Source organism: Malania oleifera, chromosome 1, assembly GCF_029873635.1.
Source record: "Malania oleifera isolate guangnan ecotype guangnan chromosome 1, ASM2987363v1, whole genome shotgun sequence".
NCBI classification, from domain to species: domain Eukaryota; kingdom Viridiplantae; phylum Streptophyta; class Magnoliopsida; order Santalales; family Ximeniaceae; genus Malania; species Malania oleifera.
The window spans coordinates 155,842,294-155,863,001 of record NC_080417.1 but is presented as its reverse complement, the minus strand read 5'-3'; the positions used below and the strand labels follow the sequence as shown (position 1 = coordinate 155,863,001).

General features: G+C 36.7%; 1 protein-coding gene across 1 annotated transcript; it reads right to left on the bottom strand.

Annotated features, from left to right (window-relative positions):
* Positions 1 to 232: 232 nt before the first annotated feature.
* Positions 233 to 14,362, bottom strand: LOC131168309 (KH domain-containing protein At5g56140). The gene is made up of 7 exons (XM_058127641.1): positions 14,109 to 14,362; positions 13,242 to 13,327; positions 4,569 to 4,711; positions 3,523 to 3,642; positions 3,314 to 3,430; positions 1,115 to 1,258; positions 233 to 968 (listed from the first exon to the last, which is right to left on the bottom strand). Exons 1-7 carry the CDS (start codon positions 14,213 to 14,215, stop codon positions 819 to 821), a joined length of 867 nt encoding a protein of 288 aa, XP_057983624.1. The 5' UTR covers positions 14,216 to 14,362; the 3' UTR covers positions 233 to 818.
* Positions 14,363 to 20,708: the final 6,346 nt, after the last annotated feature.

The following is a 20,708-nucleotide window of genomic DNA, read 5'->3' as shown; positions in this document are numbered from 1 at the left end:
TAAAGCAAACAAGAATGGGAGTTGGAGCAAAGCTCACTTGTTTCACCTGATGAATGAACGAGCTGGATGGCCTCCTAAGAGCTCAATCTGCCCACTGCAATCTCATCTTAAAGCTGTATCACCACGATCATTGGCAGCCTAAAATCTTACAATCTGAATTGCATCAAAGCTAACCACCACAAGAACAAGCAATTGAAGCAAAAACATGGAAACAACAGCAAAAGACCTACAATTTTAGTATGCAATCAAACTCATAAAGAATGCCTTTCAACAAACCGACTCAGTACAGTCCTGCAATCTACACTAAAATGTTTTAACCCACAGATAGCATGCAGTAGGGTAGGGTATATCATCATCTGCCTCTCTCTTCGTATACAAACCATATCATAAACTGACCCAATTTGTGTCAAAGGGGGGCCTCCCCTCCCCCACAAATCACCATACAAAACTGTCTTCACAAAGTTCATAATAAAGTTAATTATACAAACAGAGACAGTCTTGAAGAGAGAGAGAAGAAAGAGAGAGTGTTGAGAGCATTCCAACCCAAACTACCCCAAAGCAACATACAGAAGCAAATCCCCCCAACTCAAATGGTCCTTTAACTATGGGATACCAAGATTAAATCCCCACCAACCAAATAGAAGATAAACACACTTCATATAGAAATAAGTTAGAACTGGCACACAATGGTGCCAGTGCCCCGATGGCAGTTGGAGGCATTGGCCGCCACAGCAGCACCTGTAGCGTGGGAACTGCTGTTACTGGTGGAAACTAACACACAAGCTCCAAAAGCCCATTCACAAGGCGGAAGAAATACTCTACCCCCTAGTCTTGGCCCTCTTCATACCAAGGCTGTTGTGGAAGGGAGAAACAGACCCAGACATGTGGGAACCTTCCTCACGAAGTGTGCCGTTAAGCATTGCTAGCTCTCGTAACTGCTGTTTCTTAAAGAAATCCTGAGATTCGTCCTGCATTAGAGAAGATTGACAGTTGGAGAAAACATTAGAAATTATTCCCATAAAAAAATAAAAAAAATAAAAAAAAGTGCAACAGGGCATAATAGTAAATAAATATCAACTTCAAATCTAAAACAGAAAGGGGAAAAAAATCTCACCACAGGCCTGAGCAAATCTTCAAGTATCTCACGTGCCTGCATTAGGCGAGCATCAACTATCTCAACCGGCAGTTCCGCCTCAATGAGAATATGAAGAGGCTCATTCAAATGTTCATACCCCGGTTTTCCCCTCATTATTTCTTCCTTCAAGTAATAAACAATGAAGCATTGTTATATCTGACTTCAACAGAGACTGATTTTTCCCACTTCACAATAAAAGCTGATCTTTAAACAGGAAAATGTCCATAAATGGTTTTAGGAACCTAGTTGATTGTATAAAGAAATGTTTCAGGATATCAGATGTTGTTTCTACTGGGGAAAAAAGAGGTTGATGTCAGAGAGAATTTTTAGATGATTTAAAGTAACTTCTGGACAAACTCATAGTAGCCAAAGGCTCAAAGGGTACATGGAGCCTAGGGGCAAGGCGCAGGGAGGAGGCATGCGCTTCACAAAGTTGAGGTGCACATTTATTAAATTTAACTGTAAAATTCCCCATATAGTGGATCCTTGATTTTAAACACATTAGCACTAATTTTGAATTTACAATATCAAAATATTGAATAAACATAAATGGATACCATAAATTTTCTATAAATGCAATGTTTGTGCTATAAATTTCACAAAATAGAAGCAGAAATAAGATGTGGGAAACAAAAAACCAGCAAAAGCATCACCGAAGCAGCTGTGGCTGAGAAATTCCAGAAAACAGCACTCTGTTCACACCAGAAATTCCAGACAACAGAAGCAGAAATACCAAGAAAAAGAAATGCTTCCAAGAAAAACAGCGGCGGAGCAATCCAGAAGAAGAAAAATAAAGAAAAAGAAAAGTAGTAGACTGAGTGTGCTTGAGCAGAATTCCACATTAACAAAAACAAAAAAAAAAGGGGGGGGGGGCGCGGAATCAAAAAATAGGATCACAGCTCTGGCTGAGGGCAGCACAGCAGGCCAAAAGAGGGGCCAAAAGATAAAAAGAAAGAAAGAAAGCTAAGTCTGAGAGCAACAGAGCAGAAATGTCAGGGAGAAGTAGACGAAATTCCAAAAAAAGGTGAAAAGAAAAAATAATAAGGGGTCAAAGCAGCTCTAGTTGAGAACAGGAGCAGCAGAATCACTGATTTTGGCAGAGAAAAGACGACGACAATGATGATCATAATGAAAAAAAAAAAAAGAGAGATAGACCTGGTTGATCAAGAAGAAGATGAGGAAGAAGACGAGCAGAATGTGAGTTGGCCTTGGGAATCTAGGTGTGGCCTTTGATTGCAACTCCACACTATCAAGAGATGCAGATTTTTTTTTTTTGCCCCCTGAAAGAATGCAGACTTGCTGAGGGTTGGAAGAACATTAGATGCAAGATAAAATAACAGTGTGATTTTAAAAAAGAAAAAGAAAAAAATAATAATAATAATCACACAAAGCAGATGATTGAGATTAAAAGATTTAAAAACAAAATATAAGGGAAACATACATGAGGCATGCCTCACAGCGCCTCAGGCCTCAGGCCTCATGCCTCAGTGCACCTCAGTCAACCTCTTGAAGGTCACCTCGCCTTACCCCCCTCTTGAGGCACAAGCCTCATTTGCCCCAGTGCGTGTCACGCCTAGGCACGCCTACGACTATAATGGTACAAAGCTGGTTTTGACAATGCACATATAATAGAAGATCTTATATGTTGTTTTTGCAGGTGGCTTTTCCCTTTATTAATATATTCAGAGAATTGATTGATTGATACTCTATTTTGTTCCATTTGCCATATTTGCCACTATGAAAAATTCAACATAAGCTCTTATGGGTCAATTAGGCCACAAAGGCCTCCATACAATGGAAGGATTTTATGAAGTTTGATCCCACTGGCATTGAGACAGAGAAAGAAAAGGCATTTCAGCTCATGTAGCATTTTCCCTCTTAACTAATTACAGGTTACGAATACAAGTATGATCAACAACATTAAAAAAAAAAAAAACAATTCAGTAATCCAGTCATTTAAAAAGAGCTTGGCTGAGACTAGTGTGTTTCTTCCTTATAAGTGGGTGTGTGCATGCATGCATGTGCACATACACATATACTAGAAATTAGAATTTAGGCTAAAGTTAAATACAAGGGCAAAATGTAGGATGCAACTACATTACACTTAAATATGTTAACAAATTTAGAAACAAAATGCACGGGCAACAAAAAAGGCAGAAAAGATTATATAATTCTTACCCTAGTTGGATCCTTGATGCTGCCACGACCTCTGATCAGAACACGGCATTCTGTACTTGCTTCCACTCGCTTGAGAGAGTTACCCCTAGGACCAAGGAGGCGCCCAACGAAGTTGTACTGCAGAGTGATTTGGTAGAAGAAAATTTCAACATCAAACACAGCAAAACTACAGCATAGTAATCATACTAGAGCAAGAAGTTTGTTCATACGCTAGGATATTTGTCGACGGGAATATCCACCCTGATTGCTCTCTTCACAATAAGACCAGATGAGCTACTAGGGGAACTGAGCCAGCTGTGTGCAGCTGAAGGTTGTAATCGACCTGAAACCTGCAAATTAAAATCCCAGAAACAGTTAAAAAGCAAAGAAGAGATTAATGCAACTGTCATGCTGTCAATCAGTACATCAAAGATAAAAGTTTCAATTCAAGATGACCAAGAGGTTCCACAAAAATTTGGAAACAGCTAAACGAATAAATTAAAATAAATTAAAAAACAAAAGCACAAAATAAATGAGCAGACCTCATGCTAAAACTACACAGCAGCCAAGACCTATGTTGCTCAAGCATAATTATACAAAAAATAAATAACAGTAAAAACTCAAAATTCACTCTCCAAAATCTGTGACCAGAAAGCAAAATATTCAATGCATACTGCAATGCTTATCACACCTATCAATCATGTACTTCATTGCACAAGAAAGTCTCGAGCTGTTTCAGGAGAACAGTTGGGTAAGTTCACAATATCCAAAGCCAGTTATTGATTTCACAAATCAGTCTCTCTGATAAGGTAAACAGAAAAAAAAAATACATATTATATTAATAAAGAGATTAGAACTAAACCCAGACACGAGCCTTTCATTGTCTAGCTCTTCTAGATACTCAACATTGACATTTCTCGCTCAATACCCCAGCATTTACGGTTTCCATGATAGTAGAATGGCAGTCTAGTACCATATGTTTTTTAAAATAAGTCAATGACATGTAACTGGTGTGCAGTGAATTAACAGGTGTGAGTGTACCATATGACAGTCAGTTTTTATATTCTAGGACAATAAGCTAAGACCATTCTATTTTTCGTCGCATGATGAGGTTAGCTTCAGACTACCTGTCATGATAAAAAGAAAATTAGAACTACCAGCACTCAACAAAGAAATCAAGTTAGCATGAAATGTAAAATTTGTGTCAGGAATTCTTCTAAGAAACAGTAAAAAATTAGATGGAAAAAAAGGTCATGTCAATGGTTAGTATCCGTACTTCTGATTGAAACGGTGATGCCCATCTGTTCACATCAGCTCCATTTGAATATATTCCTCCAGAAGCCAAAGTGCTAGCATGTTCAAGCCCACTTTGATCTAAAATTGATGCATTCCCCAACAGTGTGGTTACACGCAATATTTCTGCTCCAAAAATGTCAATTTTCAAGAATAAGATGTACCAGTTAGCACTTTTTAAGAAATTAGTTAGCAGTCACCACAAAATGGACAGGCAATATGGACTGTTACTGGGTTAGTTAAAAATCAGTGCCTCCACTATATAATAAGCTAAATCTTTCAGAAGAATGAACCCTGGAATGCAAGCCAACATACAGTTAAGTCCTCACTGTTCTACGAATACATATAGAAAAAAAAAATACATATATTGTTGATAAGCAGTCAACTGGTCGATTCACATATGTAAAAAAGATTATGGAAACGATGAACTGCATATAAACCATAGAGATAACTACTTTTAGCTGAAAATTAGAAGTCATTACAAAAAAGTGAGCTCAAGGAAATTGCATATTTAGAAAGTGCTTAAAATGATTTTTTTTTTTTTTTTTTTTAAAGACTTGCCAATTGCCAGAACATTTTGGAAACATCTAACTTAAAATTTTTAATTAAAAGAAAAAAATAATAAATAGGAAGAAACAAATGAGGAGAAGAAAGGGTTTCCTTGGAAGATTAAAAGAGTAAGAAATAAGGATCAAGGGAACAGGATCTTCAAAAGAAGAAGAAGAAGAATTTAAGGGCTTAAATTGTGCAAAAAGGCAATTCTAATGCAGTGGAAACCTCTACAGTAGACAACCCAACTAAGAATTTGGCATCTAATTAGATCTTAGATTCCCAAAAATGCCACAGGTGAATGACCTGTAAAAGCCAAAAAAATTTCTCAACACAGAAATAAATTTCCAAGGATCAGCCACACTACCTCATACCACTTAATAGAAATCTTAATTTAGGTTTTTCCTATGTCATCCTACCACGAAGGCTTTTAGAGAATCAGTCCACATTTCGACCTGAATTGCTTCTTTTCAGTTTTTCCAACAATCAGCACAGTTTCACCACCCCCAGTTGTCTATCCCCTATTAACCTCTAACATGCTGCCTGCACATAAATGCCTATACAGGGATGCTCACATGCACACAGATAGACAGAGACAGACAGGAGTGGAGGAAAATAGAAAACACTGCATGGGTTTCTGTGCTAATCACTTATTCAGGGAAGTGTGAGGCAACACCAAGGTAAAGAAGCTATGCCACAAAATATAAAAACAAATGCAGTACAGGCACACATATAACTTGTTAGAACTCATTTAAATAAAACAGGTAACTGCTCTGATGTCGTCCTCTGAATCAATTCATTAGCATAAACTTTGTTATTGCCCATAATCCAAGCCAGAGCTTTAACTAATAGGGAACTGCAAAAGACAAAATATTTGAACTAATAGGCTCAACAGCCCAGAAATTAAGAAGGAAGAAGATATATAATGGCATCATAGTGCAATTAGGGATGTGAAAGTGGAGGATTTTCAACAGGTAAAAATTTTATCAAGTCATCAGCAGGCTCATTTTGAGAGGAGACAACCAAAATGCATCATCAAGACTAGCCTTCTTAATAATAAAATCAAAGGTAAGAATATTTGCATAAACCCACTCTTCCCCAAACTTATATTTGGCTCCCCATCAACTCAAAGCAAATATCCGACATCCAAAATATGTCTACCTCCCAGGTTCCCAACAATGCAAATATACTGTATTTAGTAAAGTTTGCCAAACACTATCTAGTTCCTGAGAAATCCTAACAACTGTATGACAGCCAAGGCAATGTTCCTTTTGAAACTAGACCATAAACCAAGACCTTCAACAAGTCAAGAAAAAAGAAATCAATCTACTGGTAATCTTTCTATAAAAATAAATCTGCTGGTAATCATTTCTATCTTTTCATAAACCCAGAGAGTGAAACTCTCCAAGAATATCACAACTATATCAGGACATGCAATGCAAAATAATGAAGGCAAAAAAAAAAACAAAAAGAGTTTATCCACCAAGGGAAATATTGCACAGGGACAAGACTTGTGCAATCAGCTAATCAATTATCTACACCTTTGCAAGTTTATCCATAGATTTTGTGGCCTCAGTAAAGAAATTTATGACATCACAGCAACAGCTTAGCGTAAAAGGATATCTTCACGGCTAACTCAGTTATAATGGTATAAACTCATTATACGTATTCTGAAACTGGGGAATGATTTACCAAAGACTATTCAATTAGGTAGGGGAGTGAAAATACATGGACTCAATCAGATTGATAAGGCAACTAATTGGAAAATTCAGAGAAAGAGAGAGCAGCATATGATTTTGCATGCCTAAACAAAAAATATTTTCTTACAGTTGACAAAATAAAGCAAAAACATGAGAGTGCTTGCGCAATCATAAGAAGACAGGCAGAAGAGAAAATTTTAAATCAGAATAAGCTCATGCGAGGGCTCACTGCCAAGTGCATTTTTGGACTAACACTAAGGGCTTAATATCAGCGTGAAGTATGGACCAAGTAGAGAGAATCTAATTTAGAATGTAATTTAATATGATTAAAAAAAGTGATTTGTGTTAGATACTTCAGAGAGACTAAAAGATGCAAAAAAAATTCATCAACCATTAGAACAATTGCATGCAAGGAAGAAATTAAAGTATGTCAATAAGTGAAATGGAAAAAAAGCTTCAGACAGGGCATGGACAAGCACCTAAGCAGTCTGAGATGTGTTATATGTGGTTTACTAAGATGCAAAATCTCTAAAGACTAAGAGTGCCTGAAATGTGACAATTGCAGGGGTCTCTTGAGAATGGAAATTAAAAACCCTGATGCACCTCTGATGAAGCAATTGATCATCATCTTCACAACTAGAGGGGGTGGCAAGCTACAAAGCAATGGGTCCTATAATGTTACTATGGAAGGAGGGAGTGGATTCATCCAATTTACCCGCATTCCTCACTCCCTGCAAACAACACTCCATTGGTCAACCTCGCAGCTGCTACTTTTTGGGACAGGTACGTCACCCACAATTTGATGGGTGACGATCCATATGGCTTGGTCTTCAAAGGGGAGGAGGAAGATGATCTTATTATGGGCAATGAGTTGGATGCTCAGGATGCACCATAGCCTCGACTCACTCTTTCTCCATAGGAATTTGGAATAGTAAGGGAACTTTGGAGTCGGGTCCCCGTCATCAAGGTACAAGGTAGTTCTCTACTTCATTTTCCCTTTTGGTAAAGCTTCAGCCAAAATGGAGATTGGCAAGAGAATTGAAACTAGTGGACTTGGGAATGCCTACTAACTAGCAAATTTTGGAGGTAATGGATGATATCCAGCACATTCTCCCAGAAGGCCTTTGGACTACCCAGTTACTGCTTGACCACCTGTAAATTGAGGCCAAATTTCAACTTAGAAGTAGTTCACATAATAGTGAGTGCTGCTCAGATGCAATTCCTGGGCATGGCCATCGAATATTTTAATAAATGCTCCCACAAGCTTGGGAACATGTTGGGGAAGCAGATGAAAGTGGGTAAGAACACCTCTCAAACAGCTTGGGGAAGCAAATTAAGATGGATAAGAACACCTCTCTCGCTCTCAGACAGCTAAAGGCAAGTTTACCTATCCATGCATGTAAATCAACATAAAAAAAATTAAAAATAAATAAATAACCTCTGGTCCCTGCATCTTCATAGCCCACCATGGGAAAAAGGTTGAGGTGCTGCTGGAAGTTTTGGACACTACTTGGTTGCTTGGCAATGATGTTGTAAAAACCAGAAGAAATGGTGCTTGATGAAACAATGAAGACAGGTCATAACCCAGACAGGTGAAACACCAAATTCCTTTTTGGCCCCTTGATGCTACTAGTCAGCCAAATGAATCATAGGGGTACCGCCGTCATAAAAATGATGTGCAACACCGACCCTCGCTTTCAGAAGATGTGTGTGTGTGTTTGCGTTTTTCTGGGGTGGCTGGGGTGGGGGGGCAGGGGTGGGGTGTTACATGAGAAAGAGGAAAACACAGATTGTAATTACTTCCCTTGGGGAAGCAGTGCGAGTGGCAACAGATGGTACACAGGGAAACACTTCATAATTGGGCTGTAAAATAAGGGCAGCCCGGTGCACAAAGCTCCTACGTACGCGGGATCTGGGGAAGGGGGGTGTTATTTTACCAGTCAGGCAGAAATGCTTCCCTGGGAGTCAATGACTTAATTCTTCCTTTTTCCCCCATGGGTAGTTTCAGAAATTTAATAAGGAGCTAATTAGGCTCCATAATCCTGCAGTGACACTCTTGGCAATTGAGCATTAAACAATTAATTTTGGAATCAGATTCAGCTTCTTCTCCACAAAGACGAAAATTATTAGGTTCAATTAGAGGCAACACTTGTCCCTTCCAGCCAAGCTTGGGTCTCACCAATCTTCGCTCAAGCAAATGACAGTGCTAACTGCCTTGCTACAGAGAACCTGCATCACAGGTTTGGGCTTATTATTCTCAACTCCTCCTCAGCTTTGGAGCCTCTCTCGCTTGTCCCATCCCTGGATCATTTGGGTCTTGGTCACATGAAAATATGGAAATGTGGTTATTAAACTAACAGATAAGCCAGACAACTGGGGACAGAATTAGGAAGGACTGAAGGAGTACACCTACAAGCAATAAAGAGCACTGCCAAATTGCGCAACAAAGACCAATTATTGCTATTAATGAAAAATTTATCAAAGGGGTACACCCTGGAGAGAGGAACAAGAAACAAACACTCACTTGGCCCAAATATTTGAAACGAAAAATTTATAAGGCTCATAACGCATTCTGTCATTCTTAGGCAACAGATTTCCTAACGAAAATAAAAATAAAAATCAATAAACAGACTTCTTCCTAGTCCTCTTTACATTCATCGCAATTTTCAAAAAAGGGAACCTAATAAAAAAAATAATCAGCACAATGATCACATGCAACAAACATGAGCAAATCTGTTAAAACAAGGGTAAATGATCTAGGCCTTTCCTAAATTATCAGAACTCAAGTAAACTCAATTAAGCCACATTAACTATTTAAAGCAAACTACAGAAATCTTATTTCATCATTCTATGTTACCAAGAGAGCTGGCTACACAAGCCTTATCACCTGCAGACACACCAAAGCTTCATTGAAACTTTAATGTTCTTGTTTGTAAGACTTTTTTATAAGGAACAAAATTTTATTTGCAAGAATGGATACAGAGGAGAGGCCATTTAGCAAAGACAGAGGATGACAATGGAAAACAACAAAACCAGTAAACAAGAATAAAGAAAACAGCTACACAAAGTAATTGTCTTGACACAAAACTAATCAAGCATCCTAGAGCCACCACAATATTTCCACAAAAGTGCTCTTTCGATCTATCTGCCTTCCAGTCAAGTCTCCAAGTCATCTAACCAAAAGATCCACGAGATAACAATATTACAATCATTAATAATATAAAATTATCCCCTACTGCACAAGTCTACAAGGTCCCTAAGGTTGTAGTTGATCCAGTGGAGTAACGGAAGTATTGCATCCCAAGCAAAATAAAGCAGGTTTAAAAACTTCCATCAACTATTTTTATGAAAGCAACGAAACAGGACAAGAATATCCTGGCTAAGCCAGTTCAGTCAGAAGTTAACATCAAGTTCTCAAGCCCATTTGATTAGGGAAACCAAGGTCAGCTCATCCTTCAGTTTTAAAGCTCGCAGAAAAGGCTTACACTGAATAATATTACACCATGAAAGGTAAGAGGCCAAAAATATTCTCCATTCCCAAAACCATGAAGTTGAGTAAAGTGCAAGAGGGGTATATTGAAATCCTATGAGGCACATAAAAGAATTGACTACCAATAATATTTTCTCTGACCATGTCCAGTTCTACCCTGTTTTGTGCTACAAGGTTGCAAAGCAGTATTTGCCACTGTAAAAAGAAAACCAATTTAGTTTATGTCAAATATTCAGGCATCACAAAATCTATGAATTCTCATTTTTGTTAGGGCAGTTCAAGTAACCACCCAACCCGGGTTGCTTGGTTTCCATGTGGGTGGTAGGTTGGTCTTAGTTCCTAACTTCTAAATTTTTTTTGTTGGGATCAATCTAGGATTATGGGTTTATATAACACAACCAAAATTTGTACGGTGTGATCAAACTCATCTATGGACTCCTCCAATGCTATCAGGTGGTATCAGAGCCGACGGTCTGTAACTCTAGTTGAGCGACATTGTAAAAAAAAAAAAAAAAATTTGAGGCATGAAGCTGATTTTCCTGACATGCTAACAGTTGGAGGACCAAGTGTGTGACCGAAACCAATAAGAATCATCTAGGCTTGGGAGATGGATCCAAATAGGGTCAAGATGTGGAAGGGGTAGGATTGGTTTGAGGCACGTAAGGCACAGTGGTAAGGCCCATTTGAGCAACTATTGGAGAATTGAGCTTACTCCCATGAGGAAGATGGATTTTGATTAAGGGGGAGCAATTAAAACTCACAAGCGAGGGGGAGATTGTTGAGAATTTTACTTGTGAGTTTGTCCCATATTTAAAAAATTGGGTGGATGATGGGTACTAGTATATACATAGTTAGGCCCAAAACCTAATAAGCTTAAACTTTTAGGTAAAGTGGTAATCTAACAAAACCTTCACCCTACCATCACTCATCCTTTTTCCACTAGTACAGTTAACATCACCCTCAACACCATGGAGGCATCACCAGCAAGAAGGTAGCCATTAGTGTTAGATGTGCTAGCTCTACTTCATCCCTTATTCCTCAACTTGTCACACCCCATGATAGGCATCACTGCCGACCAAATCCTTCCCTTCTCTATTCCATAAACAATAGATCAATTGCATGTTGACTAACCAGTTGGCAACTAGGGATCAATGTGGCAGCATCTCATACCTTGTGCCTCTACCAGAGCAAGTCCAAACTGTTTTATCTGAAGAGGAATACTGCGGGAGTTCAAGGTTGCCTTATCACTAGGAGGCTGCAAAGGACACTAGCCACCTACAAATAAGGTGTTTATTATGGCTTTCGATTTTTTTTCTTTCTTAGGGTTTTAAGTGAGTTTTCCTAGGGTCTATGAAACCAGGGTTTGGATTTGGATTATAATATTGTTTTTAATGATTTAATGTTATTTGTATGAAGGATATTGCGCTTACATATTTTATACTGTTTTGCATAGTTGATTATTGTGTGTGTGTGTGTGTGTGTGGCTTTTTACCTCCCTTGGATTGATGTGAAATATTTAAGAAGGTTAGAAGTTGAATGTCCAGTGCAATGGAGCCCAAAGCACTCAAACAAGTTTGTTAGTTGCAAACAAATGAAGCCCAAGCTGCTTAAAACGATGTTTTAAAAGACTTAATCAAGGCTTGCCTTGAGACAAGGCATGCCTAAAACACCTTGAGGCTCACTCTAAAATACCAAATTCCAAAAAGGCTAGCGCATTACCCCCAAGGCTTATGCCCCCCAAGGCTTATGCATTTGTTCAAAATGCACACCTTTTGCACCTTTTTAATTGAGGCTTACGTAATTTGGTTGTGAGATTCTCAAATTAGATTTACTTAGAAAATTTTAACTATATGTTTATATAAATGAATTGTCATAATATGAGTTTCTTTCTAAAACTCTTGAACCTAAACCTTTGCAAAATAACTGAGTTGTATCTTAGATCACGAAAATAATTTGATTTTTGTAATCATAAAGCTATCTCTTGTCATGATTTACATCATGAATTCATGTTAGCAAGTTTTGAATTGCCAACAATTTTTTGCAAAGGACGTTTAATTTTCTTTACATTATATGTGTATTTTTATTTTTATTTTTTCTTAATTTTTAAAATCTATGCATTTTATTTACAAATTTTTTATCTAAAATTAAATTTTTCAAAAGGCTTACGCCTCAACGCCTTAAAGCTTACGCCTCACATCTTAAGGATTAAAACGTCTCGCCTTACACCTTCACCTTTTAAAACATTGGCTTAAACCAATCCCAGCCAAACAATCATAAAGTATGATTTGAGCTGGTTTCACACTTCATTGAGCTGGTTTTAGTTTGTGATATAGCAAACTGACTTTCAATAGCCCCAAGTTTCATTACGCAGTCAATAGCTCATCTTTCATAATGTAGTAATAACACAAACACACAAAATTAATAAATATATTTTCCACTAATATGCACTTAACCATGTCAATTTGTAAGTAACTACAAGTAAAACTTGCAACTATAGTCAAAATAGTTATTCAATCCAGGCGTAACATTAAAGGGTCCACCATGGAGTTCAAAATCATGAGAGTAGTTGAATCATGAGAGTAGTTGCTGCAACCTACAACCAGTTGTACCCCCAATTGTACCGAACTAACTAGAAAAACTTGTATTAAAGCAAAACATAAGTTACACATCCATAGAGGAAACTCTACACTGTATTTCTAAAACGAAATGGAGGTTAGCCATCATATTGGAAAAATTTTTAGAATGGACACAAATTTCAGAACTTGGTTAGACTTATATTAAACAAGAAATCCCGCCTTAAATTAGCTAAAACTCCCTTTACAAGAACTTGCACATTTGAAATGTTGCGTGGTAGGTAGATATTTTGAACTTCAACTAGACAGGCACAAATGGAAAGCTACGTGGATTTAATTCTCACCCTGGTTTAACAACCGATAGCAATTTGGGAGCACAGGCATGAACGGACTAAGTTTATGACGCTCTGCCAGCAACTCCGAGAGATACCTGCCAACACAAAACCATTGAAAATAGTTCATTGCTATGAAAACTACTATCATTTCTTTGTCTATAACTAATTATATAATTGTAATGATAATGTAGTTGTGTGTACAATATATCTATAATTCTATATTGTGGAATTACTCTAAAAAATAAAGCAGATACAACCAAGCGGCTTCAATAAAGTTCCTTTCAACATGGCACAGATAAATTGTTCTTATCATATTTTCGAAGTAAAGGTGAACTCTTAAGTGGTTGTTCAAATAGGAACTGGAACTGGATGTGCTCATTGGATGAGCATCAGAGCAAAATAAAGGAAAATGTGTCATATAGCAAACAGCATAATCAGGATAAATATTTTCCAGTCAGACCAAAACTGTGTAAATGATTTAATGGGATCGGGAAATAGGAATGAAGATTAGATCTTAAAAATTAGGAAAAAAACAATGAAAGATGAATACTGAAAACAACACGTGAAATCACAACCACTAATCATTTTAGAGAGCAGTAGAAATCATGGCGGCAGAGAGTTCTCAAGAGTAGAGAGTAGAGACCGATGAGAATCATACAAATCAAGCAGCAAGTATATGCAGAAGTAGATGGCCAAGTCAAAGTCTTCTATAAGTGAATATTGTGAGGACAAATTAAAACAAATACACCAATAATTCAGAGGGAAAAAATGGAATAAATACAAAGAAAACAATAGAATCAAAATAAACAGTGAAAAAACAAACGATCTCAGGTTGATATGCAAAAATAAAATCACAGGGAGAGGAGCTTGGCATACTTCTCCTGCTCGACGAGAGCGGTGGTGGCGGAACGAAGGCCGGGGATGTGAGGAGAGTGAGGAGCCGTGGAGGGTGAAGGCGAGTATGCCATGTACCCGGAAGACATGTTTCCGGCAAAATCGGCGTCAGATCCCGGCCAGATTGGCTGCTGCGTGTGGTACGCCGGCTCCAAGCTCCTCGCTTACGGCGTCGGTGGAGAGAAGTAGGGGCCTCGTATTTATGAGGGCTGGTGAGAAATAAAAGACGAGACGGTGTATGATTTATATACAGCCACCGCTACTGCCCAACAGTAGAGTTAATTATTATTGTTTCCTCCTTTCGACTAAAAAATTAAAAATTAAAAAAGTAATACACATTTTACAAACAAAATTCTAAATTATGTTTTTAATCCTTTTAAAATAATAAATTGTGTTTTTAATCCTTTTAAAATTTGTTCTATAACACTTTAATTTTGCATATTTTAATCTTTTATTTAACCCTTTGAACTTATGTTGTCATCTTTACCTGTGAGCCCACTTGAAAAATTGTGATTATAATTTATCAAAACTTTTTTTATCACCCTAATCACACTTTATAACTTAACTTATTTCTATCGTTTCATCATTTTCGCCATCTAAACATGAAATTAAAGTATGTAGAAAATAATAATTCATACAATTTAGTCACAATTTTGACAAGTAATAAAGTATGTTTGTTGCCTATTCATTTTTTAAAATTTGAAATTAATAAAGATACTTCGATCTTGTGAAGGTGTGTTATTTTTGCAATTACATGAGGAGTTTGGCATAACAGAATGCTCGTATTTTTTCTTTGAAAAGAAAATGTCTTTGGTTATACCTTGGGATAGGATTCAATATTTGCACGCTTCGTGATTTTTGCAGTTAGATTTTTTAAAGGTTTTATTTTCTAAATTATAGTGTGATTGATCGATTGTGTCATTTTGATTTATTTTAAATATGTCTTGTATCATATGCTCCTTATTGTCCTTCTTCTTCTTCTTCTTTTTAATAAAATCTTGTTTTAGAGATTTTTAATTTTGATAGTAAAACCATGATATAATTTAATTGAAAATTTAAATACTAAGGTGTAAAAATTTTATACAACGACATGCGAAACTTAAGGATCATTTGTCTGGTTTTATTTTTTTTTATTTTTAAACTATTTGGGGAAGGACTTGTTTTCACAAATTTTATGTGCAACATTTAATATAGTTTTGTACTTTACTTGCATTTAACATTAGATAAATAAATGCACGGTGTATGGAAAAGTTCATCTTATATTTACAATTTTGTGACTTATAAACTTCAAATTCAAATTAAGGAAGTTTTGTATCTTGAATTGGTAAAAAAATAATAATAATTACAAAATTTGGTCATGAATTTGACAAATAGTAATATTTTTTGTTGGTTATATAATATTTGTTTTGAGTCATCACAATATAATTTAATTGTAGTCTCTTCAAATAGCTAAATATAAAAATTATCCTGTTGGAATATGCACTACTTTACGACTAACTATGTAATTTGAAAAAATTATTACTATTTTATGAAGGGGTTGGTTTTTGGTAGGGGTGTGCGATCAGTCGATTCGACCAATTTGGCCAATTAACTGAATATTTTTTGTTAACTCTCTATTATAACTGAACCAATCGAATTACACTCCTTAACCGAATCGTACTCAACTAGACTGAATTTTTGGTTAACCAATTTTAACCGAGCCAAATTATAATTAATTATGGAAAAAAATATATGATTGCATAATTTGTATGTGTTGGCTTTTTGAGTCTGATCCCTATTTTGATGCTAACAAAGCATCTATATCTTAAGTGTGTATTTAATTTGTGAATAGGTTCATAATTCAACACACACATAAGGACTAAAAGAAATGGAAGTCCAGATGAATCTTAATGCACATACATCTGACGTACTCCATGAAGTGAAGAGCAAAAGATTAAGAAGAAGACATTTAATTTTAATTGTATTACATTTTGTTTTATATTTTAGTCTGTAATAATGCATTGCATGCATGATATGGATTGAAGGCTCACGATAACTGTAGACGGACCGTAGGGAACTCAAAAGACCATAGACAGGTCGACCGATGCTAGATTTTTTAGGTCAAATTAAGGGCAAAATGGTAACTTTTTAATGCCCTCGATCGATCGACCAATCTTGAGTTATAATCCATTGGTCAACTGAAACACTGTTTGCCCAGAGTCAAAATGTTGACCAAGGCTCAGTCGACCGACCGATTTTGAACTGAGCTTCCACGGTCGACCGACCCACGAAATTTGACTTTCCCACCTTTCACGGTCGACCGAACTTTTAGTTCAAAAACGTCATGGTCAACCGAACCTTTTAAGTGGCCGACCGGCCAAGTGCCTTGATCAACTGAACCTCAAGGGTTCCAATTTTTTACTGCAATAATCACGGTTAAAATTTAATTAATCAAATTTCAAAATGCCTAATATATCCCCAACGGTTAGATTTCCCCATAATCTATATATACTCCCTCATTACTCAAATTTTAAAGATGAGATTAGAATGAAAATCCTCTAAAAAATATTTTTGAGTTTTCACTCTTTATACTCTCATTTACTTATCATATTGAAAATTTTTTCAAGACTACATTGATTTGGACATATATTTTTCATATCAAAAATCTTTTACTCTCATTCATTCACTTCATTTATATATAATTCTTGAGAGTAAATTATAATTTCTCCCACATATTTCCTCCTTGATAAATATTTTTTATTGGGAGACATGTCTACATAGCTTAGGATTTTTGCATATCCATTGCAAGATTCCCAAAGCTAATATTGTGTTTTCATTACACCAATTTCTTTGAGCATTTACCCTAACTTTCCTACCTAAAACAATATATTGAATATCATTTTTGGATAAAGCTTTTGGGTTATCAAGATCTTTGAAAAAGGTATTTATATTCATATTTTATTTTTGTCAAAGATCATATATTATTATTTAGGCAGAAATTTGTTGAAAGCAAAAACCCTTGGTTCTTTTATTTTTCATTGAAATATATTTTTGGAGAAACATTTACTTGGGTTTAAATTTTTGTAGTGCTTATCATATATACCTAACTCAATGATTGAAAAAGTTAATTTTTGAGAAAATCATATACTCACACTGAGCTTATATTCATATCATACATGAGAATATTTTGTACTTATTGTTGTACGCATTAGATTGTATTATAAGCATTTATTTGTAGAAATATTGAATATATGTTGTATTCCCGACGTGTGGTCGGAAGATGGAGACTTGCCCTATGAAAGGTCCCGAGTTGCTTATACTCGGTTAAGAGAGCACCAGATAGACTTAAACTCAGTTAAGAAAGTCTCGGATTGGTTCAGACGTGGTTAGAAGAATTAGGTGCACTGTAAGAACCCGAACTGTGATAATGGGTTAATTTATATAAAGAGAGAGAAATTTTGGAAAAAGGACAGGTTCATCAATGAAGCCGAATTTTGTCGACGAGGCCTTTGTAATTCTCATCGGCGAAATTCAGAACGAGAAAAAGCCGAGGGGTTCAGGAAATTTTAAATATCAGGGTTCGCTGATGAAATTGCCGCCTCGTCAACGAAATCTCTGAAGACCTCGTCGATGAGGACACCACTTTGTCGACGAAATCCTCCAGGTTAAAGGCCTATAAAAGGATATTTTGGGGTTGCTTAGCTCATAAGTTTTGGTTTTCCTTTCTCTCTCTCTCTAAGATTCGAAGCTCTCTCTCTCTCTCTCTCTCTCTCTCTCTTCGATTCCTTCACCGTTTGTCGTCGGAATTGTAAATCCAAAGTTACTGCGAGGATCAGTGAAGGATTCTCTACGTTTCTACCAGATTGGAATCCCGTTTCGAGCATTTTCGGGTTTCGAGCTAAAATCGAGGTAAGGCTCGGTTTTCGTTTCTAATTCAGTATATGTGTAGTAGTACGTATTGTAAGTATGTTTTGTACTGTGGTTTATAGATTTCGGAGTCTCGGTTCGTAGTTTGAGGACCGTAGAGTTCGTAATTGGATTTCGGGTTAAGGTAAAGGGATTCTGTTTATGTCAGTCCATTTTTTGAAATCAAGATCGGTAAACTTGTAGGCTACAATCGTATGTATGTTTTGGCTACTTATTTGGGGAAATTTATCTGGTAAAAATACAGGATTTTTAGGTTACAGTTTTCGGGAAAAATTAGGGATTTCGACTATCATCTCTATTTTGTTTGGAAAACTCTTGGTTGTGTTTAAACTGTATTATTGAGGTGACTGTAATCCATATTTGCATAAATTGTATACTTGAATTTGTAAACGATATGATTTGCCATAAACCAAATAAGTGTGGTATGTATAGATGTATGTATTTATTCGAAGTATTTGTAAAACAGTTATGTGGCGGCTAATTACCGTACACTGAAATGTATAGGGACGTGAGTTCCAAAATGATTTCAGGTTTTGTGAAATTGGCTAGGGACAGCTAATTACCGTACGCCGAGAGTGACCGGCTCTATATCCGAGGGTGTGAAATATCACCAGTCTAATTCTGGTTGGTCACCAAAGTGGTGTGAGCTATATGCTACATCGTATGTTGCAATGGATTCACAGTGGGCCTAGGTCATCACAGCGTAGTTGTATATGGCAATGTAATCGTGGTGAGACTAGGTGACCTTTGTGTAGTTGTGTATGTAGCAATGGATTCACTATTGGGCCCGAGTCGTAGATCTTCGTAGTTACATATGACAATGTAATCGCTGTGAGACTAGGTGACCTTGTGTAGTTGCGTATGATGCAATGGATTCAACATTGGGCCTTGGTCGTCGCAGCGTAGTTGCGTATGTAGCAATGTAATTGCTGTGAGACGAGGTGACTTGGTGTAATTGTGAACTAGTGTGACGACATGACCGTATGTATGTATGTATGTATGTTGGGTATCGTATGAACTGGAATGTTTTCTGAAAAATACTGGAACTGTATGGAATTGTATGAAACTATACGAATTGTTTCATATTGTATCATATGTATAGTGTTATGAAGTATATAAAATGACACTGGTATGCCACACACTGATATAAATTGTTTTCTTCCTTACTGAGAGGTGTCTCACCTTGAATGTACGTACAATATTTTAAAGGCTTTCAGGTAGCTGTAAGTAGCATCCTAACGTTCGAAAGCAAGGGGTATTGTAGCTACTGCTAGTACCATTAGGTACGAGTTTTGGTATCCAGGTTGTCGGGATGGTTTTTGTAGACACCTAGGGTATGTTGTATTTTGGGAATGTATATCCTAGTTTGTATAGACTTTGGTATGATACGGTTTATGTATAAAAGACCGTTTTCCGCTACATATATGATGGGTATTTGATGAGTATATGTTTGTATGTAGGGCAACCGTGTACCCCATGGGGTCGGACCCCTCTATTTGCATGGTATCATGTATGTTTGAATTGATACAGAGACAGGTTAGGTCCCTAAATTCACCCCCATGTCCCATTTCCGGGTTCGGGGCGTGACATGCACCATCCTGTAAGGTGATGTAAACGGTCTTACTCCACCCGTAAGTGAGCATTAGTAGTGAATCCTCTTGCTTGTGAGTTTGAGACGGGGACGTATGCAGTGTTGGCCGAACCCTGATATCATATTTAGTGTCAACTTTATTTATCTGCAATTTATTTTCTGCATCTGTGTGATATTTTTCATTACTCTGATTATATTGTTTATATGCATTGAATGTTTGGCAATAGTGAGATTAATTTATTTGTTTAAATATTTGCTCATTAGTTTATATATTGAATTGGTATATGTTCTAGACAGACCCTAGGTTGTGGTATACTGCTATTGAATTAGTTATATTTAGAAAGAAAATTTTAAATACCCAATTCACCCCCCATCTTGGGAATACATCAATTCCAATAGTATTATCACGTCCCGAACCTGCTAGGTGGGACCCGGGGTGTGAGGAGACCAATATCCATCTCTTATACCATTCACGCAGTAGAAAAATAATGTACAACCTCAAATAAAATACCAGAATACTATATACAACCCAAAAATGAGTATCCATCCACATATATTACATAACCAGAAATTCTAAAACATAATTATACATATTTCAGTTCTTACTACCACTCACAAGTTACCAAAATTCTAAACACTGCCCCAGAATTTTCTAAGTTCGATCACCTGAAGGACCTGAAAAGATAATAATTCTTCAGGGTGAAATACCTCTCAGTAAGGAATAAATAAACTATAGCAATGTGTGGTGGAAAAGTTTTAATATATATACATCATGAACTCATCAATTAATTAACAACTGGTAAGGCGCATAAAAATTGTAGTCACACAAACAAAACCAATATTTATAGCGAAAGTTCCCGAGAATTGAGAAGATTACATGCTTGTACATGTTCCTTCCCTCTGCTCTGATACCGTTTGTGGTTATACCCTTTGCTTCGGGTGTGGCCACAACTGATACCGATCAGGGCACTCACCTTTCATAATAAGTCCTCGGGCGGAGAGATTTACTTTGCCATAAATATTCACATACCAAATTTCACAAATCAGTATTCACATATATTACAATATCAATCTAGAAATGACGT